The 18,512-nt window shown below is 37.9% G+C and overlaps 1 protein-coding gene across 1 annotated transcript in view; it reads right to left on the minus strand.

Moving 5' to 3' along the window:
* The window catches only part of TRPC4 (transient receptor potential cation channel subfamily C member 4), a 191,618-nt gene that overhangs the window by 47,194 nt on the left and 125,912 nt on the right, over positions 1-18,512 (minus strand). The window contains exon 4 of the mRNA XM_067563036.1: positions 4,544-4,880. Within this exon, the coding sequence (XP_067419137.1) occupies positions 4,544-4,880 (337 nt within the window). The remainder of the gene's footprint in view (positions 1-4,543; positions 4,881-18,512) is intronic.

The raw sequence follows: 18,512 nt of genomic DNA on the forward strand, positions 1-18,512 counted from the left end.
GATGGAAAAGTTTCTTCTGTCTCACCCCTCATTTCTATCGTTCATTGCTCTTCCTCATTCCAACTTATTTTTGCTCATTGTCTCAGTGATGGTAAGTTCTTCAAGGCAGAGATCATTTCTTTTTATTTCTTGCTGTAAAGCTCCTAGCAAACTTCTGGATGCCAAATTAATAACTAATAATAATACACAAAGATCTATCTTCCTGACAGTAAAGGACTGCTCCCTAGTGTGCATTCAGTCTCGTTTAGATAGGAATTCCACCACTTCAATTGGAAGACTGTTACACAAGCTAATAGAGCTCACTGTCAGAAAGTTTATTCAGATATTAAGTCTAAACATTCTCTTTTTTTTAATTTTATTTCCTTAGCCCTAGTTATACTGACATGAATTATTCCAGAGATCCTGTAAAACTAAAAACGAATGAAGAAACTTTCTTAAGCGATCTTTTTTCTTATAACATTGATTGTCTCTTTGAATAAGTAGCCTGACACAGGCTGTTCCATCAAGAGTCCTATTCTAAGGGCTCTTTTCAAATGTGTTAATTACACACATCCAATATCTTACATACTAGTAGGAAAATATTAATTAATGTTTGATCTTTAGAAAGTTTAGATCATTACGGACAATTTTAGTACTTCCTAAGTACCAAACAATTGAGACATGTATATTATGAGATCTATACTGAGAATGTTAGGAATATGTATCGTTCCTATTTGTCTATACTCACAGTAAGAGAGATAACAATTAAAATGTAAATTACATTCAGAACTGTTCTAACAAGGGGAAAGAAACACCAGGCTATTGTTTAAAAAACTTTAATGGCCTTTGAGATGTGTTGTAGCTGCTCCAGGATAACCTTTGCTTTGGGAAAGGGGAATAGTTGGTTACCTTCCCAATTTTAAAATAAGACTTTTAACCTAGAGCTGCATCAGTTCAGTAAATGTTCAAAACATATTTGCTTCCAGTGGGCAGAAATACATAATTTATCTATTTATCTGTCAGTATTGCTGGGCTGCCTGTCACTTCAGTAAAAGGGTGCTGAATTTTTCACTTTTAAAAATATGTTGCAAAAATGAGCAGGGTTTTGAGACGAGCTACAAGAATGATTTGGAAACCGTGCCTTACACTCAAAGAGATCAAATAAATGTAGTTTATCAAAGAGAAGGCTAAGAGATGATTTGACCACAGTCTATAATTACCTACACAGGGAGAGAGTATTGCTAGAAGAGATCTCATTAATCTAGCAGACAAAGGTGTTATGAGAATCAATGGCTGGAAGTTGAACCCAGCAAAATTCAAAATGGAAATAACATACAAATTTTTAAGTGAGGCTAATTAACCTTTGAAACGGATTGCCAAGAGATGTAGTAAATGTTCCATCATACAATGTTTAAATCAAGATTGGATTCCTCCTCCCGGCCCCAAAAGATACCTTTAGTTCAACAACAGTTGTTGGACTAGATGCATGAATCACTGGGGAGAAACTGTGACCTGTGCTACACAGGATGTCAGACTAAATGGTCATAATGGTCCCTTTAAATCTATGAATCCATCTCTATTAATCCATTGATGTTAGTATCTAAAGACCTGATTGTGCAGCTCTTGTGTACACAAGTGAGAATTTACTCATGCAAGTAGCCCTATTGACTTTATTTGCACTACTTCTGAAATGACTATTCAACACAAGCAACAGTGGCAGAATCTGGCCATAGAGGTTATGTTGACAGGTATCACTGCAGCTTGTAGAGCTGAGGGTGACTCTGAGAGTTGCTACTCCCAGGGTTAAAGAGTCACTCACAGAAAAACCTAGAGATTGTGGGTTATTCACTGAGAGTCCCCAACATCAGGACTTGAGAGTGAGGGATCAGGGATTCTTTTGTCCCTACTTTCTTTTCATGGGAGGGGTTTATGTCTTCAGCCCTAACTAGTCTTTGTCTCTCCTGAATGGTAGCTCCATTTCAGAGCTGTCAGCCACTTTTGATGCTAAAGGGGCAGGGGCTCAACCTTTGACCTGCTGCATAACCTCCAGTGAGTCACTTCTCCCTGTGTCTCGGTGTCTCTATCTGTAACACTGAGATAATGACATTATTCATTTTAAAGTGTCTTAGATCTATATAACAGCTAATATTGATGATGACAATCCCCCAACCCAGGAACACTGGGACGAGGGGATACTGTGCCTTCCTGGCATGTGATACTGGAACACTGTAGACTAGAGTTGCTAGTTGAACCTCCCGGTGTGGGCCAGAGCTGAGCAGCTGCAGGGTAGCCGTGGAAAACTCCCTGCCCCAAATAAGAGCTTCTAGCTATAGGGAAGGAATGTGCAAGAACACAGCGCAACAGAGATCAATCCTTGGTCTACTGCGTTTTGTTTGTTTGTTTGTTCCATGTTAATATAAATGGTGTAATAACTAATTGGAAAAAAAAATTTTTTTTAAATATGAATCCCAAACACTGACATTAGCTTGGCTTGCCTGTATGATTTGTAATTCTAACCAGTCTGACAAATTGATTAATGTCTTGGCAATAACAATAGCTACATTTTGGGGGGTAGGCGGTTAGGTTAAAACCAAAATTTATCAAACAAAGGGCAATAAAGCTTGGAGCTCAGCCGTGTCACTGAAGTGTTGCCCAGTGTTGGGGACTGAGTGAAACTATGTTATCCCAGCAAAAACTCCAGAAGGCAGCATATCTCAGGAATCCCAGTCCATCGCAGAGCACATCAGCATGCAGAAGTCTGTGCATATTGCACTCTTCCTTTGAACATGCATCCCTGCTGCTGGGGAGTGCAGAAGAAATGTGGCCCTATCCCCTCTTTGCCCCCTTTGAGTTAGTTTGCACTGTTGGGGCTCAAAGAAGGAACAGTTCCTCACTCATTCCCCTCCATGAGTGGGTCAGGCACTATCTAGCTGCAGTCTGGGGACTTGTCTACATGGGCCCACAGTTCAGACTACGGGGATACGCACTGCAGCACACCCTAGTATGCTGCACAGTACCTATTCCATGGGCATGCTGCAAGTGCAAACTAAAAGGTATCTAGTGTGCACTCACAGTTTCCACATGGAGGAGTTACAGTGCAGCACACCAGCACATGCTGCAATTTACACCCACATAGACTGAACTGCAGGGCCACGTAGCCATATCTTAAACATCATGATCAACAATACCTGGAGCCCTCTCAACTTGACCCAAAAATATAAAATGCATTACCCTTTTTCCTTTGAAGCTAACCTTCTAAGACCAGGAGTCTAGGAAAGGGTTGTGATGGTGGATAGAGCAGTAGCTTCATAGAGAACTGTGGGGACGGAAAGAAAGTCAGGGGCCTACTGGAGTGTGTGAGGAAAGATCTGTGTGTGGCCTTATCAATGCTGGACCGTTGCACCAGTTGAACTAAAGTTGTGATTGTAAACCAGTGTAATGAACAGGCACAAATCTCTGCGTAGACACTCCTATTTTGGTTAAAACCAGGCTTATTGTAGTTTAACCTGAATTGGTTAGGAATCAGCTTAAATAGAACCAAAATAAAACCTAGCAGATTTAGTCTGGCTAGGGAGGAGGGGCTAAATATGAGAATGGGACACAAAGGAACTGGAACTACAGCTCCCCTGAGGCACTGCAGCCACTCAGGCAGACACAGAGGTTAATGATGACGTGACTCAAACAAAATGTTTTGTTTTGGATGAACCCAAGAAGAAACGTTTACTTTCGATTTTCCTGACAGAAAATTCAGCAGAAATCATTCCTGTCTTCCTACTCCCCATCGTGGAAACTTTTGACTTTAACAAAACTCCATTTTCTAATGGCAAAATGTTTTGTCTAACATTTGTTAACTAGCCGTAGTCAATAATTTTTCACAGAAAAAAATGTTTGAAAAAAGGCCATTTTTGATTAAAAAGCTTCTTGAAAAATTCTGAGCAGTGCTAATGATAATTTGTGTGCCTTCATTATTTGTGAGATATGGGGGTGACCTTTGGAAATACTTAAAATTAGTAACAACACACTGTGAAACTACAGGTTGTGCAGCTACAACAGACTGCCTTGTCCTCTGTCACAGAACATCCTTACAGCTAAAACCAAGTATCAAATAAAATGTTAAAGGGACTCAAGTTCAAAGATAAGAAAAGTAAATATATACTTTTAAAAAGTGAATAGTCTAGTAATATTCAAATTAGTAATTTATATACATCAGAATAACATCTGCATTCTAGTGGATAGAAATCACACAGGTTATCAATCCCCAGTGCTACAAGGCATAAATTAATCATCAGCTGAGGTCAGAAAGAAAACCCCCTGAATCTTACTCCCTAGCCCCTACCATGGTATAGAATTATAACTGGATAGGTGCACTCTGGTTTTTTTTTAACCTTCCTTCGAATTATCTGATAAAGTCCCTAAGTACTAGATTAGATGGACTACTGGTCTATTCTGGTATGGAAATTCCCATGATTCAATACTTGAATGTGTCTTCCTGCTTCAATAATGCTTAGCACAATATGTATGGGTTTAACATTTTCCACTATATTTTCTTTAGTAATACATTTACCCAGGACCCACGGTAATATCATCCACTCAACGATGGTTGGCGGTGGCCCCTGAGTTCTCACATCCGACCTGTCAATATGCTGTGAGGCAAGGAGCAGCAGAAACAGAAAAGTCAAGTAGGACGCAGTATGGCAGATAAATTTGATAAATGGCTTTCTGATGAACAGCCCTAATGGGCTTTTGGGAGCTATCAGGTAGCACACAGAGAAGAAAGGGAAAAGGAGTCCTATCACGGCACATGTCAACATCTTCACAGCCCAGTGTCGCCTCCTCCAGCCTGGGAACTCATCGTACCAGCGGGACGCAAGCAGCTGCTGACAGTTAGGCTGGGCAACAAACTAAAGAAAAGAAAGAAAGAACAAAGTCAATTCCATGTTTACTGTTGCCCATTAATTTCCTCCATAGGTCAACTTCGGGCCATATTGTGATTGGCCTTTGGGTAGGCATACAGAGGAAGACTCTTGAGAAACCACCATGCTATTGACACAGCCTGTGCAAAGGCCACTCATAATAGCAGCCTGTATGAACAAGGACTGATAAATCCCTCCTTTCTCCAGTAAGCCAGTCACTGGAAAAAGTGGGGTGGAGCACGAGGGGATTTGGTCCAGCCCCAGTGTGGCATACCAGGCATGCCTACCTCATCTTAGAGTATGGCATTGGGGGTGTGCTTCCATGTAAGCCAGGGACTTTTGGAAGAGATGGTGCCTATCAAAGGATGCTCTCTGATGTTACTCCCCCAGGAGTGGTAGAGCTTACACAATGTACAGCACATACTGTCACCCATAAAATACACTTTTCAAAAGTATTTGTGCTCGTAAATCTCAACTTCTCAAGTGTTAATGGAAATCAGACATGAAAGGGTTGTGAATATGGTCAAATCAATATTTGTTTTCAATTCAAATGCATATTCACAAAAAAAGTTTCCATTAGTCACTCAGCTCTTAAACAGAACTTTAAGACCATCAGATAAAAGATACTATGGAAATGCAAAGTATTATTGTTGTTGCAGGACTATAAGTTAAGATCTTCAAACAGTAAAACTGAATTCAATAATCAAAAATGCTTTTTTCTCATCAAATTTCCTGACACGTTCGAATCTAGGTCTATCTATCAGAATACCGAGCAAAGCTTTTGTAGAGATACTATATTTTTCTTGCATAACTGAAGTAAAAAACTAGCTATCTTTAACACTCCCTGCCCTTTTATTAAATCTTTGTCATGTTCATTTTCATCCTTTACAGTATTTTTAGAGTAAGGTGACAATGTGCTGTATACTACCCTAGGTCCTATTTTTATTTTTGAAGAAGTACTTTCTATAAATATTTCATTTTTCATATAAGTATATGCACTTAATATCTATTTTCAATTTTTCAAAGAAGATTCTGGTGTATTTCAGACTTTTCTTCATATGATTTCCTTTATTACAAAGTTCATATGCTAAATTTGATACAGGGAGACATAGACACAATAGAACTGACATAAGCAGCCATATAATACAATTGACATACACATCAAGCAGAGTAAAGGTTAAAAGAAGAAACATGCTCCTTTTTGCATCAAATATAAACATACTTAATAGATTGAATCAAAATAAACAACTTTAATACAACCATGCATCAGCGTTTTTTTGTTTTGTTTCCATTTGGTTCAAGGATTTTTTTTTTAAAAAGCATCACTACTGAACAATTTTAGATGGCTTTGAATTCCAATCACATCCATGTGGAGTAATTATAAGTTTTATGTGTCATACTTTTTTTGGATAAAACCTTATAATTACACAGGGCCAGATTCTGCAAGCCTTACTCCTGCTAAATAGTAAATTACTTCTTAAATAGTCCCTGAAATCACTGGGATTATTGGCAAGGGTAAGTATTACTCATTGTAGATTTGGCCTCAATTAAACTCAGTGAGCATCTTTCAGTATATGTCTAGGTCTTTTTAGTAAAATTAAAGAGAACAAGCTCCCTGGATCAAATTCAAACCTGGTGAATCCGACAGACTCATAACTCATAGACACTAAGGTCAGAAGGGACCAATATGATCATCTAGTCTGACGTCCTGCACAATGTAGGCCACAGAGCCTCACCCACCCACTCTTGTAATAAACCTTTAATCTATAACTGAGTTATTAAAGTCCTCAAAGCATGGTTTAAAAACTTTAATGTATGAAGATTCCAGCAGCAAGTGAGCCGTGCCCCATGCTAAGAGGAAGGTGAAAAACCTCCAGAGCCTTTGCCAATCTGCTCTGGGGGAAAATTTCTTCCCGACCCCAAATATGGTGATCAGTTAAACCCTGAACACGTGGGCAAGACTCACCAGCCAGACACCCAAGAAAGAATTCTCTGTAATAACCCAGAACCCGCCCCATCTAACATCCCTTCACAGGCCAGTATCTTCAATAAAGATATAATTGTTTACTATACACTAGCTCTGATGTTGATTCCCTGACTATTAATTGGTTATTTTTGAATGGGGAAAAAGAAAAGGGAAAAAAAAGAAAATATGTTATACTGTAAGAATCATGAAGGAACACAAAGGAAAAATCATACAACATTCTCTGTCTCTTTCATCAGGAAAAATACTAAGTCCTAAAGGTTTCAGATGTTTATCTCAAGTTAAAGCTGCCTGGAATAACGCCATATGCAGTTAGAACAGATGGTTTCAAAGTGATGTGCTGTAAAATTTTAACAGGGTCTCCCTCAAAAAATTTCCACCTCATTTGGCAATGTGTGACATTCCCTGAATATAATAAAAACAACGAGAGTCCTGTAGCACTTTAAAGACTAACAAATTTAATTTCTGCAGGCATAAGCTTTTGTGGGCTGCAACCCACTTCGTCAGATGCAAGAAATAGAAATCAGACAGGGGGTATATATATATACATCCAAGGATAAGACACATAACAATGTGGAGAGCAAGTGCTAACAAAGTCAATTCAGTTAGGGTAGATGAGGCCTATTCACAACCGTTAATTAGAAGGTGAAAATGTATGAACAGTGACAATTACTTCTTGTAATGAGATAACCATTCCAAGTCCTTATTCAGACCCAGTTTGATTGTGTCAAGTTTGCAGATGAGTTCCAGCTCTGCAGTTTGTCGCTGAAGTCTGTTTTTGAAGTTTTTTTGTAGAAGTATGGCAACTTTCAAGTCAGCTACAGAGTGTCCCAGGAGATTGAAATGCTTTCCGACTGGTTTATGGATGTTATCACTTTTTATCTCTAATTTGTGTCCAACACATCATTAAGGATCTACAACATATCCTAGCAGATGATCCCTCACTCGCTCAAGCCGTGGGAGGCAGACCTATCCTAGCTTACAGACAGCCCCCCAACCTGAAGCAAATACTCACCAGCAACCGTACACCATACAACAAGAACACTAACCAAGGAACCGATCCCTGCAACAAACCCCATTGCCAGCTCTGCCCGCACATCAACTCTAGTGACACCATCACACGTCCTAACCACATCAGCCACACCATAAGGATCTCATTCACCTGCACATCTACTAATGTAATATATGCCATCATGTGCCAGCAATGCCCCTCTGCCATGTACATTGGCCAAACCGGACTGTCACTACGCAAAAGAATAAATGGACAAAAATCAGACATAAAAAATGGTAACATCCATAAATCAGTCGGAGAGCACTTCAGTCTCTCAGGACACTCTGTAGCTGACTTGAAAGTTGCCATACTTCTACAAAAAAACCTTCAAAAGCAGACTTCAGCAAGAAACTGCAGAGCTGGAACTCATATGCAAACTTGACACAATCAAACTGGGTCTGAATAGAGACTTGGAATAGCTATCTCATTACAAGAAGTAATTGTCACTGTTCACACATTCTCACCTTCTAATCAATGGTTGTGAATAGGCCTCATCTACTCTAACTGAATGGACTTTGCTAACACCTACCCTCCCCTTTGTTGTTCCTTACCCTTGGATGTATATATATGCCACCTATCTGATTTCTATTTCCTGCATCTGACGAAGTGGGTTGCAGCCCACGAAAGCTTATGCCTGCAGAAATTAAATTTGTTAGTCTTTAAAGTGCTATAGAACTCTCGTTGTTTTTGCTGTATACAGACTAACACGGCTACCCCTCTGGAACTTTTCACCTGAATATAATGTTTTCCTCTCCCCCCAAAATTTGACACTTCCATGTGCTTTTCCTCTCTCTAAAATATCTGTCAATTCTGTATAAACCTCACTTCCCAAAAATTAATCAATTCAATACTTTTCCTTCACTCTTCCAGGCCTCACCAGCTTGATGTGGGGAGTCAGGAAAAGGAAGGATTCTTCCCTGGCTAATCTGAGGAGTCACTGGGCTTGTCAGCGGTGGTTAAGGAGGAGTCAGTTTATCCTGAGTGGTAGCAGTGACGGGCCTACAGGAAGGAGGGCTTCAGGTTCTTCCAAGTGTGGGTTGGGGTTGGACAGGCAAGCACAGGTAGGGCGTTAAGAGGCTGCAGAGACTGTACGAATCACATTCAGTCTGATCCTGCATGGCATTTCCTGTCTTCCATGTACAGGGCCAACCTAATATTTTTGGAAGAGTAAGGAAGATAATTCCTTAGGATACACCCATTCAAAATGGAGTTTGATTCCTGCTCCCAACTAGATTTCTATTGCAGAAATGCAGCTCTGATGCTTGTTTCTGTCAAGCCTAGTGATCAGTTTACATTGGCTGATAATGAGCTGTGTTTTCAAGGCCAACTTCACAATGAAAAAAGTTAGAATTTTATTTTAAAATGAAAGTTGAGATCCATTAGCCGAGTCCCTTGAGATTCCTCCAACTCAGCAGCGTGTTTCAATAGAACTGGGCAAATGGTTTTGAGGGGACTCATGTTCGTATTCTCTGAAACCTGCTTTCAGGGCAGGTTGGGATTTGTTCACTGAGCCATTTTCACTGAGGCTGGTGCTGTAATTGAAGTATGTTGCATGATTTGAAGGAATTCAAGTCGACGTCTCCAGAAACCAATTAACATCAAAAACCTCTGACATAATTTAAACACAAATTTTAAATGAAAGAAGCGCATGCTTCTCCCATTTATCTTTCCCTTATCTGTTTAGTTTATGAGCAACTGCAAACTGAAAACAGTAACCTAGAAGTCCTTTTGCCAAACACCAAGTTGCTCCATATATAAATACCAATGAGACATTAAGCAAGTGTACTTTAAACAAACTAGTGGGTGTAAAAAACATGAGACACAACTAACTGTGTGCACTAAAACATGTATAAAAATGCCATGTGAGTCTGTAGCCATGAGCTGTAGACATAGTGAAGTGGCTCTCGTGGTGCAGAACACAGGCAGACATACATAACAGAATCCATGAATCAGTGTGTTCAGATGCAGACCATTTATGAGTCCCCAAAAGGTCCAGACCACCAATTTCAGGGTTTTATATGACAACAACATTGGCATAGCTCGTGAACAATTTCCTGAAGCAGCAATAAATCTGTTTTCACTGCAGCCATTTCTTTCCACTACCCAGTTCTAATAGCCGTATATATAATCCAGGCCATCCCAAAGTGTTTTCTTTAGACCTCCTGAAAATAACTCTAAATCTGTTCCAGACACATTTTCAGATTTACACTTGTCAACCTTATTTCTAAAAGGATTGTACAAGTCTATTGCAAATTTCCTATATTGTTTGAACAGGACTAAATCACTTAACTCATTTTTGTGGGTGGATGGTACAAGCAGGTGTTGTGTACAATTTTCAATAGATATATATAAGTGCATTACACTATCTTAATAATAAATAATATTAAGTGGTATGGTAAAGTGAATAGGAGACTAGCTTTATTCAGAAGGCCAGTCTGATCATCTATTCTGAGCTCCTGCATTACACAAGCCATAGAACTTCCTGCAAGTGATTCCCATTTGAACTAGAGTGTAGGAAAATACCCGATCTTGATTTGAAAATTGCCAGTGATGGAGAATCCACCCCAGTCCTTGGTAAGTTGTTCTAATGGTTAATTACCCTCTCTGTTAAAAATTTATGCTTTATCACCAGTCTGCACTTGTTTACCTTTAACTTTCAACCAATAGATATTCATATACTTTTGCTAGACTGAAGAGCCATTTATCAATTTTTTGTTCACCATTTAGATACTAATAGACAAATCACACCTCAACCTTGTCTTTATTAAGCTAAATAGATTGAATTCCTTGAGTCTATCACTGTAAGGCATGTTTTCCAATCCTTTAATCATTCTTGTGTCTCTTCTCTGAACCATCTCCAATTTATCAACATCCTTCTTGAATGCCAGACACCAGAACTGGACACAGTATTCCAGCGGTAGTTGCACCCAATGCCAAATACACAGGTAATACAATCTACCTACTCTTATTCAAGATTTACCTCTTTATGATCCAAAGATTATAGGCTTGGTAATCAGGGAACCTGGATTCTATTCCCTGCTTACTGTGTAACCCTTATCAAATACATTACTTACTGAACATTAATGGTTATATATGGAAAAGGCCAGTGGTATTTGTCATAAAAGGTCCTAACTGATTCATTCATAGTTAGTATGGTTTATTATTCATCTATGTTGTTTACAGCTGTGGACTACGTGGTTCATCCATTAAGTAGCCCTTTCCCTCACAAAAATATTAGAGTAAAAAACCTTTAATTAACTAAGATTCAGATTTGTCAATAACTAGCAGAAACCTGATTGTTTCAAGAGATGGAAGAAACGTTAATGTCAGGGGCAGCACTGAGTGGAAAATAAAGACACAAGACACATTCAACAGTGCAAGAGCTCCTTGGATAAATGAAGTGGGACCCTGATGCATGGGACAAGACAAGCTGCCAACACCAGTTGCCAACAGTTAACCTCTGACAGTATGCATAACTTCTCAGAGACAGTGAGTAAAAAAAGGTCCTGATTCTCATAGGTGTTATGCATCTAGCAATAATGGGCAATAATATTTGCTATTGCCAATTGTTGGTTGTTTACTTCTGAGGAAATAAACACCCACGCAGGGAGGGAGGAAGGCTAAGCTAAGCTGGGCACCACATGCAGCAATTGAAACTTAGGCAAGAGAATTGAAGGCCAGATTTTCAAAGCTATTTAGGCAGATAGGTGCCTAGTGGGACTTTCAAAAGCACCTAATTGCCTAACTCCTATTGAAATCAATGTGAGGTAAGCACCAAGGCACATTTGAAAATCTCACCAGGCATCTATCTGTATCTTTGGATGCTGAAATACTAGAGTTGGTTGGAAAGTGGATTGTCCATTCTTCAGGAAGTGTTAAAATTTTGAAATTTCTTTTCATTCTGAATCAGAATGAAAATAATTTCATTCAGAAATATAGAAATGTTTCATGATGATAAAAATCTAATTGTCTTGCTTCAATAAGGTAAAAATGTTTCATTTTGATAATGTCAAAAATATAACATTTATATTATAATGTTTCAATATTATAAAATTGAAATGTGTGGATGGCAGCTCGGCACAACTTGTAAGAAAATCAAGCTTATCTGCAAAGAGTTCTTCAACCATCTAAGGAAGACAGAAAATTCTGATTGGAGATTCAATATATGCAAGAATAAAAAAAAAAATTCTGCAAGGGACAGGATAAGTGCTTCCTTACTCACCTATCTATAATGTATATGGGAAAAATCTGTGGGATTATGAGGTACTTCAAGTTGAGTGACGTATGCTGGGGGTTTCATGCTGTCACCATGGGGAATTCTATATTAGATCTTGTCCGAACAGTTAAAGAGAAACTGATCACAGAACTACAAATTAATGGTAGTTTATGTACAAGTGATTGTGACTTGATCACATTTATAATGTGCGACCAGAATGAAGTCCAGACCAATAATATATATACTTGGAGCTTTAATAGGGCCAGTTTCACAAAACTGAACACAATTATGAGCCAAAGGGGACAAAGAATTGAAACAGAAAAATTAGAGTGATAATTGTAAAGATTTTAAGAACACCTTACGAGATGCCCCAAAAGCTATGTTCCCACAACTGAGGAAGAAGGCTATGCTGCATAAAAAACCAACATGGTTTAGAGGGGAAGTGAAGGTAGCTGTAAAAATTTTAAAAAATAATATATAACAAATGGAAAAAATGGGAAGTTGATAGTAATGAATATAAATCAGAAATTAGGAATTGTAGAAAATTGATAAGGAAAGCCAAGGGACACAAGGATAAATCTATGGCCACCAGAGTTAAGGATAATAAGGAGGAGTTTTTTAAATATTTAAGGAACAAAAAGAATCTTGACAATGATATTGATCCATTACTAGATGGAAATGGAAAAATGATCAATAAGCATGCAGAAAAGGCAGAGGTATTCAATAAATATTTCTGTTCAGTTTTCGGGGAATAAGCAGATGATGCAGTCTCATCATACGGTGATAATACTCATTTCATCCACTAGTATATCTGGACGATGTTAAACAGATTCTACTAAAGTTAGATATTTTGAAATCAGCAGGTCCATATAACTGGCATCCAAGATTGCCAAAAGACCTGACTGGGGAGCTCGCTGGACCATTATATTAATTTAAGTCTCGGAGAACTGGGGAAGTTCTATAAAACTGAAAGAAAGCTAATGTTGTGCTAATTTTTTAAAAGGATGACCCAGGCAATTATAGGCCTGTCAGCCTGATATCAATCCCAGGCAAGATAATGGAGCAACTGATATTAGACTCTGTTAATAATGAACTAAAGGACATTAATGTAATTAATTCAAATCAATATGAGTTTATGGAAAATAGATCCCATCAAATTAATGATGTTTTTTTAATGAGATTATACATTTGGTTGATAATGGTAATAGTGTTGACATAAAATACTTATGCTTCTGGAAGGCATTTGACTTGGTGCTGCATGACATTTTGATTAAAAAACTTCAACTATATAAAAATAATATGGCACACATTCAATGGATTAAAAGCTGGCTATATGATAGGTCTCAATATGTAATTGTGAATAGGGAATTGTCATTGAGCAGGTCTGTTTCAAGTGGGGTCCCACAGGAATCAGTTCTTGGCCCCATGCTATTTAACATTTTATCAATGAGCTGGAAGAAAACATAAAATCATCTTTGATAAAGTTTACAGATGACACAAATATTGGGGTAGTGCTAAATAATGAAGAGGACAGGTCACTGATTCAGAGTGATGTATATCGCTTGGTAAACTGGGTGCAAGCAAACAATACGCATTTTAATAAGGTTAAATGTATATATCTGGAAACAAAGAATGTAGGCCATACTTACAATACGAGGGACTCTATCCTTGGAAACAATGACTTAGAAAAAGATTTGGGAGTCATGTTGCGTAATCAGCTGAGCATGAGCTTCCAGTGTGACACAGAGGCCAAAAGAGCTAATGTGATCCTGGGATGCATAAACAGAGGAATGTCAAGTAGAAGTAAATAAGTTATTTTGTTATAAGTTATAAGTTAAGTTAAAGTGTATTTGGCACTGGTGCAACCTCTGCGGGAATACTGTGTCCAGTTCTGGTGCCCAGAATTCAAGAAGGATGCTCATACATTGGAAACGGTTCAGAGAAGAGCCATGAAAATGATTATAGGATTAGAAAACATGCCTTGTAATGATAGAATCAAGGAGCTCAATCTATTTATTTTAACAAAGAGAAGATTAAGGGGTGATGGATTACAGTCTATACGTACCTACATGGGGAACAAAATATTCAATAATGGGCTCTTTGATCTAGAAGGGAAAGGTATAACATGATCTAGTGGCTGGAAGGTGAAGCTATACAAATTCAGACTTAAATAAGGCATACATTTTTAACAATGAGAGTAATTAATCATTGGAATAATTGTTGTTTTAGTTTCTTCATCACTGATAATCTTTAAATCAAGACTGGATGTTTTTCTAAAATATATGCTCTAGGAATTATTTTGGGGAAGTTCTTTGGCCTGTATTACACAGGAGGTCAGACTAGATGATCACAGTTGTTCCTTCTGACCTTAGAATCTATGAATCTGTGAACATATGCCTACTAAATGCTTCAATTTTGATGCACCTGCATCTTATGATGGAAAACTTCCATATAATTTTTTTTTACCAACTCTGCTGAATATCTTTAAAAATCTGATCTTGAATGTCTGACAGCATTGGTTAATATATTTTAATTTTCATGTTGTTCATTAGCTTCAGTGTCTCCACCAGGACTACAACATTAGCTGTTCATAAATCTAGCAAGTTGCATTTTCCACAATGCCAGATGTTCTCCATTTTCTGGTAATAATTTGGATAGCAAGTCTGCTATCGTATCTCCTGCTATGCTAAAAGTACTATATGCATGCTCTTCAATATTTACCATTGCTGGGGGACAATTGAGATTCCCAAAATGAAGCTTACATGATCAGCCCAGCATGATTTCTTTACTTTCCAGTATTCAAATGTACAGTTTGCAATATCCATAAATGGCTCATCAGGACACTAACTCCCCATTCACGGAATGGATTGCTCAGCGTTTGGCTGGAGTAGCATAAAAGCAAAATGTCTGTGCAAAATGTCTGTGAAATCGGAGTCTGTAGCCTGATGTCTGTGCATTCGTGAATCATAGAACTTCTGTTAATGTTAAGGCTGGGAAATGGTGTGTGGAGAGAGAACATGGAAGCTATTGAAGCAGCTACTGGCAGAGCTGTGCCCCTTCTGTCAGAAGTTTCATGTCATATCTTCTTACAGAGTGTGTGTCTTCTATTATATCATGTCACAGCTAGGAAACTTTGAACCAAGGATCCTGTACTGAGGCAATCATATGGTTTGTGAGTTTGATAATCCTGTTTAAGACACACACACACGGAGAGACAGAGATAACCATAGATAGATAGATCAGTGCCTGTAGAGAATCCCTACAGTCTGACTGGAGGATACTATTCCATTTCAGTATGATATTCAGTAGAATCTGCACTGCAGTTAAATTGGGCACTGATTCAGCAAGGTACTTAAGCATATATCTAACTTTAAGCACATTACTGGCACCAGTGAAGTCATTAAGCCTATTCAAGTTATGCTGATGCTTAAGTACCTTGCTGAATTGTAGCCTTAATTATTAAATAATTGGGTTTTTTTACATTTCTCTACCTTAATGTTTTATGACCTTAAAAGAGTATATTCTCTGTCCCTCTGGTTTATTAGGTATGTACTGCTTATTTGAATATTTTCTTTGACATGTATGTCTATTTTTTTAACTGGAAAGTTTATATTCTAATGTATCAATAACCTCTTTTGCACTGGTGGTGTTTGTTATATTATGTGTCCTTTGACATGATATTTCTTGATCCTTTTTATTAGGAGCCACAGTGTTTCTCATTTTTCATATACAATGTGTTCCTAGTACCTTCCAGTAAATTGGAAGCATGCAGGATGTTTTGCAGCAAAGATACCATGGTTGTTCTGCTTTAGTCTATTCATATGATTCTACCTGGCTGCAGATGATTCTGAATTCCTTCTCACAGATCTTACCTACAGCTCTGATTCTTTTTGGTGCACGATAGCTGGGGCCACATAGGACTTTACTGCACAGCTAGCTAGTGCACTGTAGTTTCACACCCTAGCTTGCTGCACACTTACAGCTCTTGTAAACAGGCCCTTCTCAAGTTTCATTTTGGTTGTTGACTTATTTTGATCAGTAATTTTGCTGCATTAAAATTTATGTTACTGTATTTCCTGTAGCCAACAAATGCTTTTCTCAGATTCTCTGGATAACATCAGATAAAGAGAAAGCAACAGAAAGAAGCCAGTTATAACCTTGATCCTGCAAACACTTACACAGGTTTAGAGACAATTCACTTCCTTAAAGTTAAGCATGTAAATAAGTGTTTCTAGGATTGAGACTAAAGCCTTTGAAATTCTTGCACTCTCTCTATTTATGTACCAGGGATCATCATGGCATGGATGATGACTTGCAGTCCAGTAAATACACAAAGGCCTTCAGAAATGTATTATAAACTAAAGATGATTGTTTTTTTTAAAATGATCTATTTGCAATAATGTAATGCCTAGACTATAGGCTCCAATCAGAGTCCCATTCTAACTAGAAGCTATACAGAAATATAATACAAAAAACATCTTTGCCCTAAAGAGTTTAAGATCTTGCACTGTAACACTTTAATATCCAGTCTAATAAATATAAGAGCCCATATAATGCCTTCTCTTTGACATCATTAAGAGTTACAGAAGTTACATACATAAAAAGGGTCATGATACAGTGCCTAAAAGGGAGAGGGATCATTGGAGGAAGGTTTCCCTTTTGTCTTCTTCAAGTACAGTGAGCTGTTATGATGTGACAAGTGAGACCTGTCTCTGATAACATTCTCTAAAATTTGGTAGTTGCAAGGGACAAGAGATATAGGGTTGGAAAGGAAGTGATTATCCTGATATGTGTATTCTGAATTCTTTTAAAATACCCTGGCAAGATTCTCCATTTTCCAGTATCTTGTGCAAACATTTACACAAATGCCAAGTGGATGTAAATGCAAGCATTGGGATTTAGTACCATTTTAGATCCACTTTGCAATCACTTGTGTACACATGGGTGTAAGGGGCAGGGCATTTGAGAATCAGGATCAGTGTTGTAGAACTTAAAAAAATGTTCCAGAATTTTTGTTAAAACCCAAGTTTTTCAGTTCTGTCTATCCCAAATAGTTCCTAGTCTAGTGAGTGAAAATTCTGTTTCATAAGGCACTAGACACAGTTCTACAAATTTCAAGCTATTGACTCAAAGAGCAGATGGGCAGGAGAAAGAAGAGGTTGGATAAATAGATGGTACAGCTGGGCAGAGAAGCAATGCCCAGAAGCTTTCATATGATGCAGGAGAGAAATAAGGGAGATAAGCAGAGACTGACCCAAAAGGGAGAATGAGGGCTGAGATTAACAAACAAGGAAGAGGGTCTTTACCATGGTGTTTCATTTGGACAGGAGAGTGGTGGTAGTCAGTTTAAAGTAGGGGAAAGAGGAGGAGGTTACAGTAATTCCATATGTTTAACATGTGTTTTAATTACTGGTCCAAAGAAAGTAATAATTGTTCATGAAGCTGACCTGTTTCATCTGCCTCCTCCACTCAGGTACAATCTGCCATTCACTTACATTTTCCCTTTCTGAATTCTATGGACCATATTCTATCAGTATAAAATCATTGTTTCCACTGATGTAAATGGAATCGGAATATGCTCCAGTACCTTTTATTATAGTAAAATATCATTTAATATATAATATACGTTGGGGAAGGGGGAAACAATAAAATGGGGAAATTCAAAAGGGAAAACTTAAAAAAGTTAATTTTGAGAAATTATCATTACATAACTGAAGATGCTACAGCTTTTAATTTTAATATTTATATATATATTTGTCATCAAATCTATGATCTTCATTCTATGCTTTGTGACTGCTCAGTAAAGTGAACCACCAGACAGCAAACTATTAACACATCTATAAAATCAGCCAAGGCTTATCTGTAATTACAGTGATCTAATTAATATCCTAGAAAAGACAATAAACATTTATTATAGCTCTTAGGAGCTAGTTATGCATGAAAATATAGTTATGCATTAGACTCCCCAGTGCTTAAGGAAACACATTCACTTGGATGGACTTACAGATGAGTGTAGAAACAGTGCAGTACAGTCATAAATAGGATGTTACTACCATTCTGATATCAGTGGAGCACATACCATACCTTACATTTTTGTCGTATGCATTAGGCCCTAGACTCATCGGAGTAAAAGAAAAACCTCTGCTGTGGTAAACAATTTTTAATTTCTTATTATCTGCAGAGGTAATAGACTATAAACTAGGTGCCTCTCAGCTTCAGTGATTCAGTTAAACTGGATAATCTAAAGGAGGTGCAGTCCCTGTTTTAGTATATCTAGTAGATGTGGAAAGTTCCAGAGGGGTAGCCATGTTAGTCTGTATAGAGCAAAAAAAAAAACAAAACAAACAAACGAGAGTTCTGTAGCACAAA

The sequence above is a fragment of the Emydura macquarii genome, unplaced genomic scaffold (assembly GCF_026122565.2).
Source record: "Emydura macquarii macquarii isolate MOO-44397 ecotype Brisbane River unplaced genomic scaffold, CSIRO-AGI_Emac_v2 contig_2473, whole genome shotgun sequence".
NCBI lineage: Eukaryota > Metazoa > Chordata > Testudines > Chelidae > Emydura > Emydura macquarii.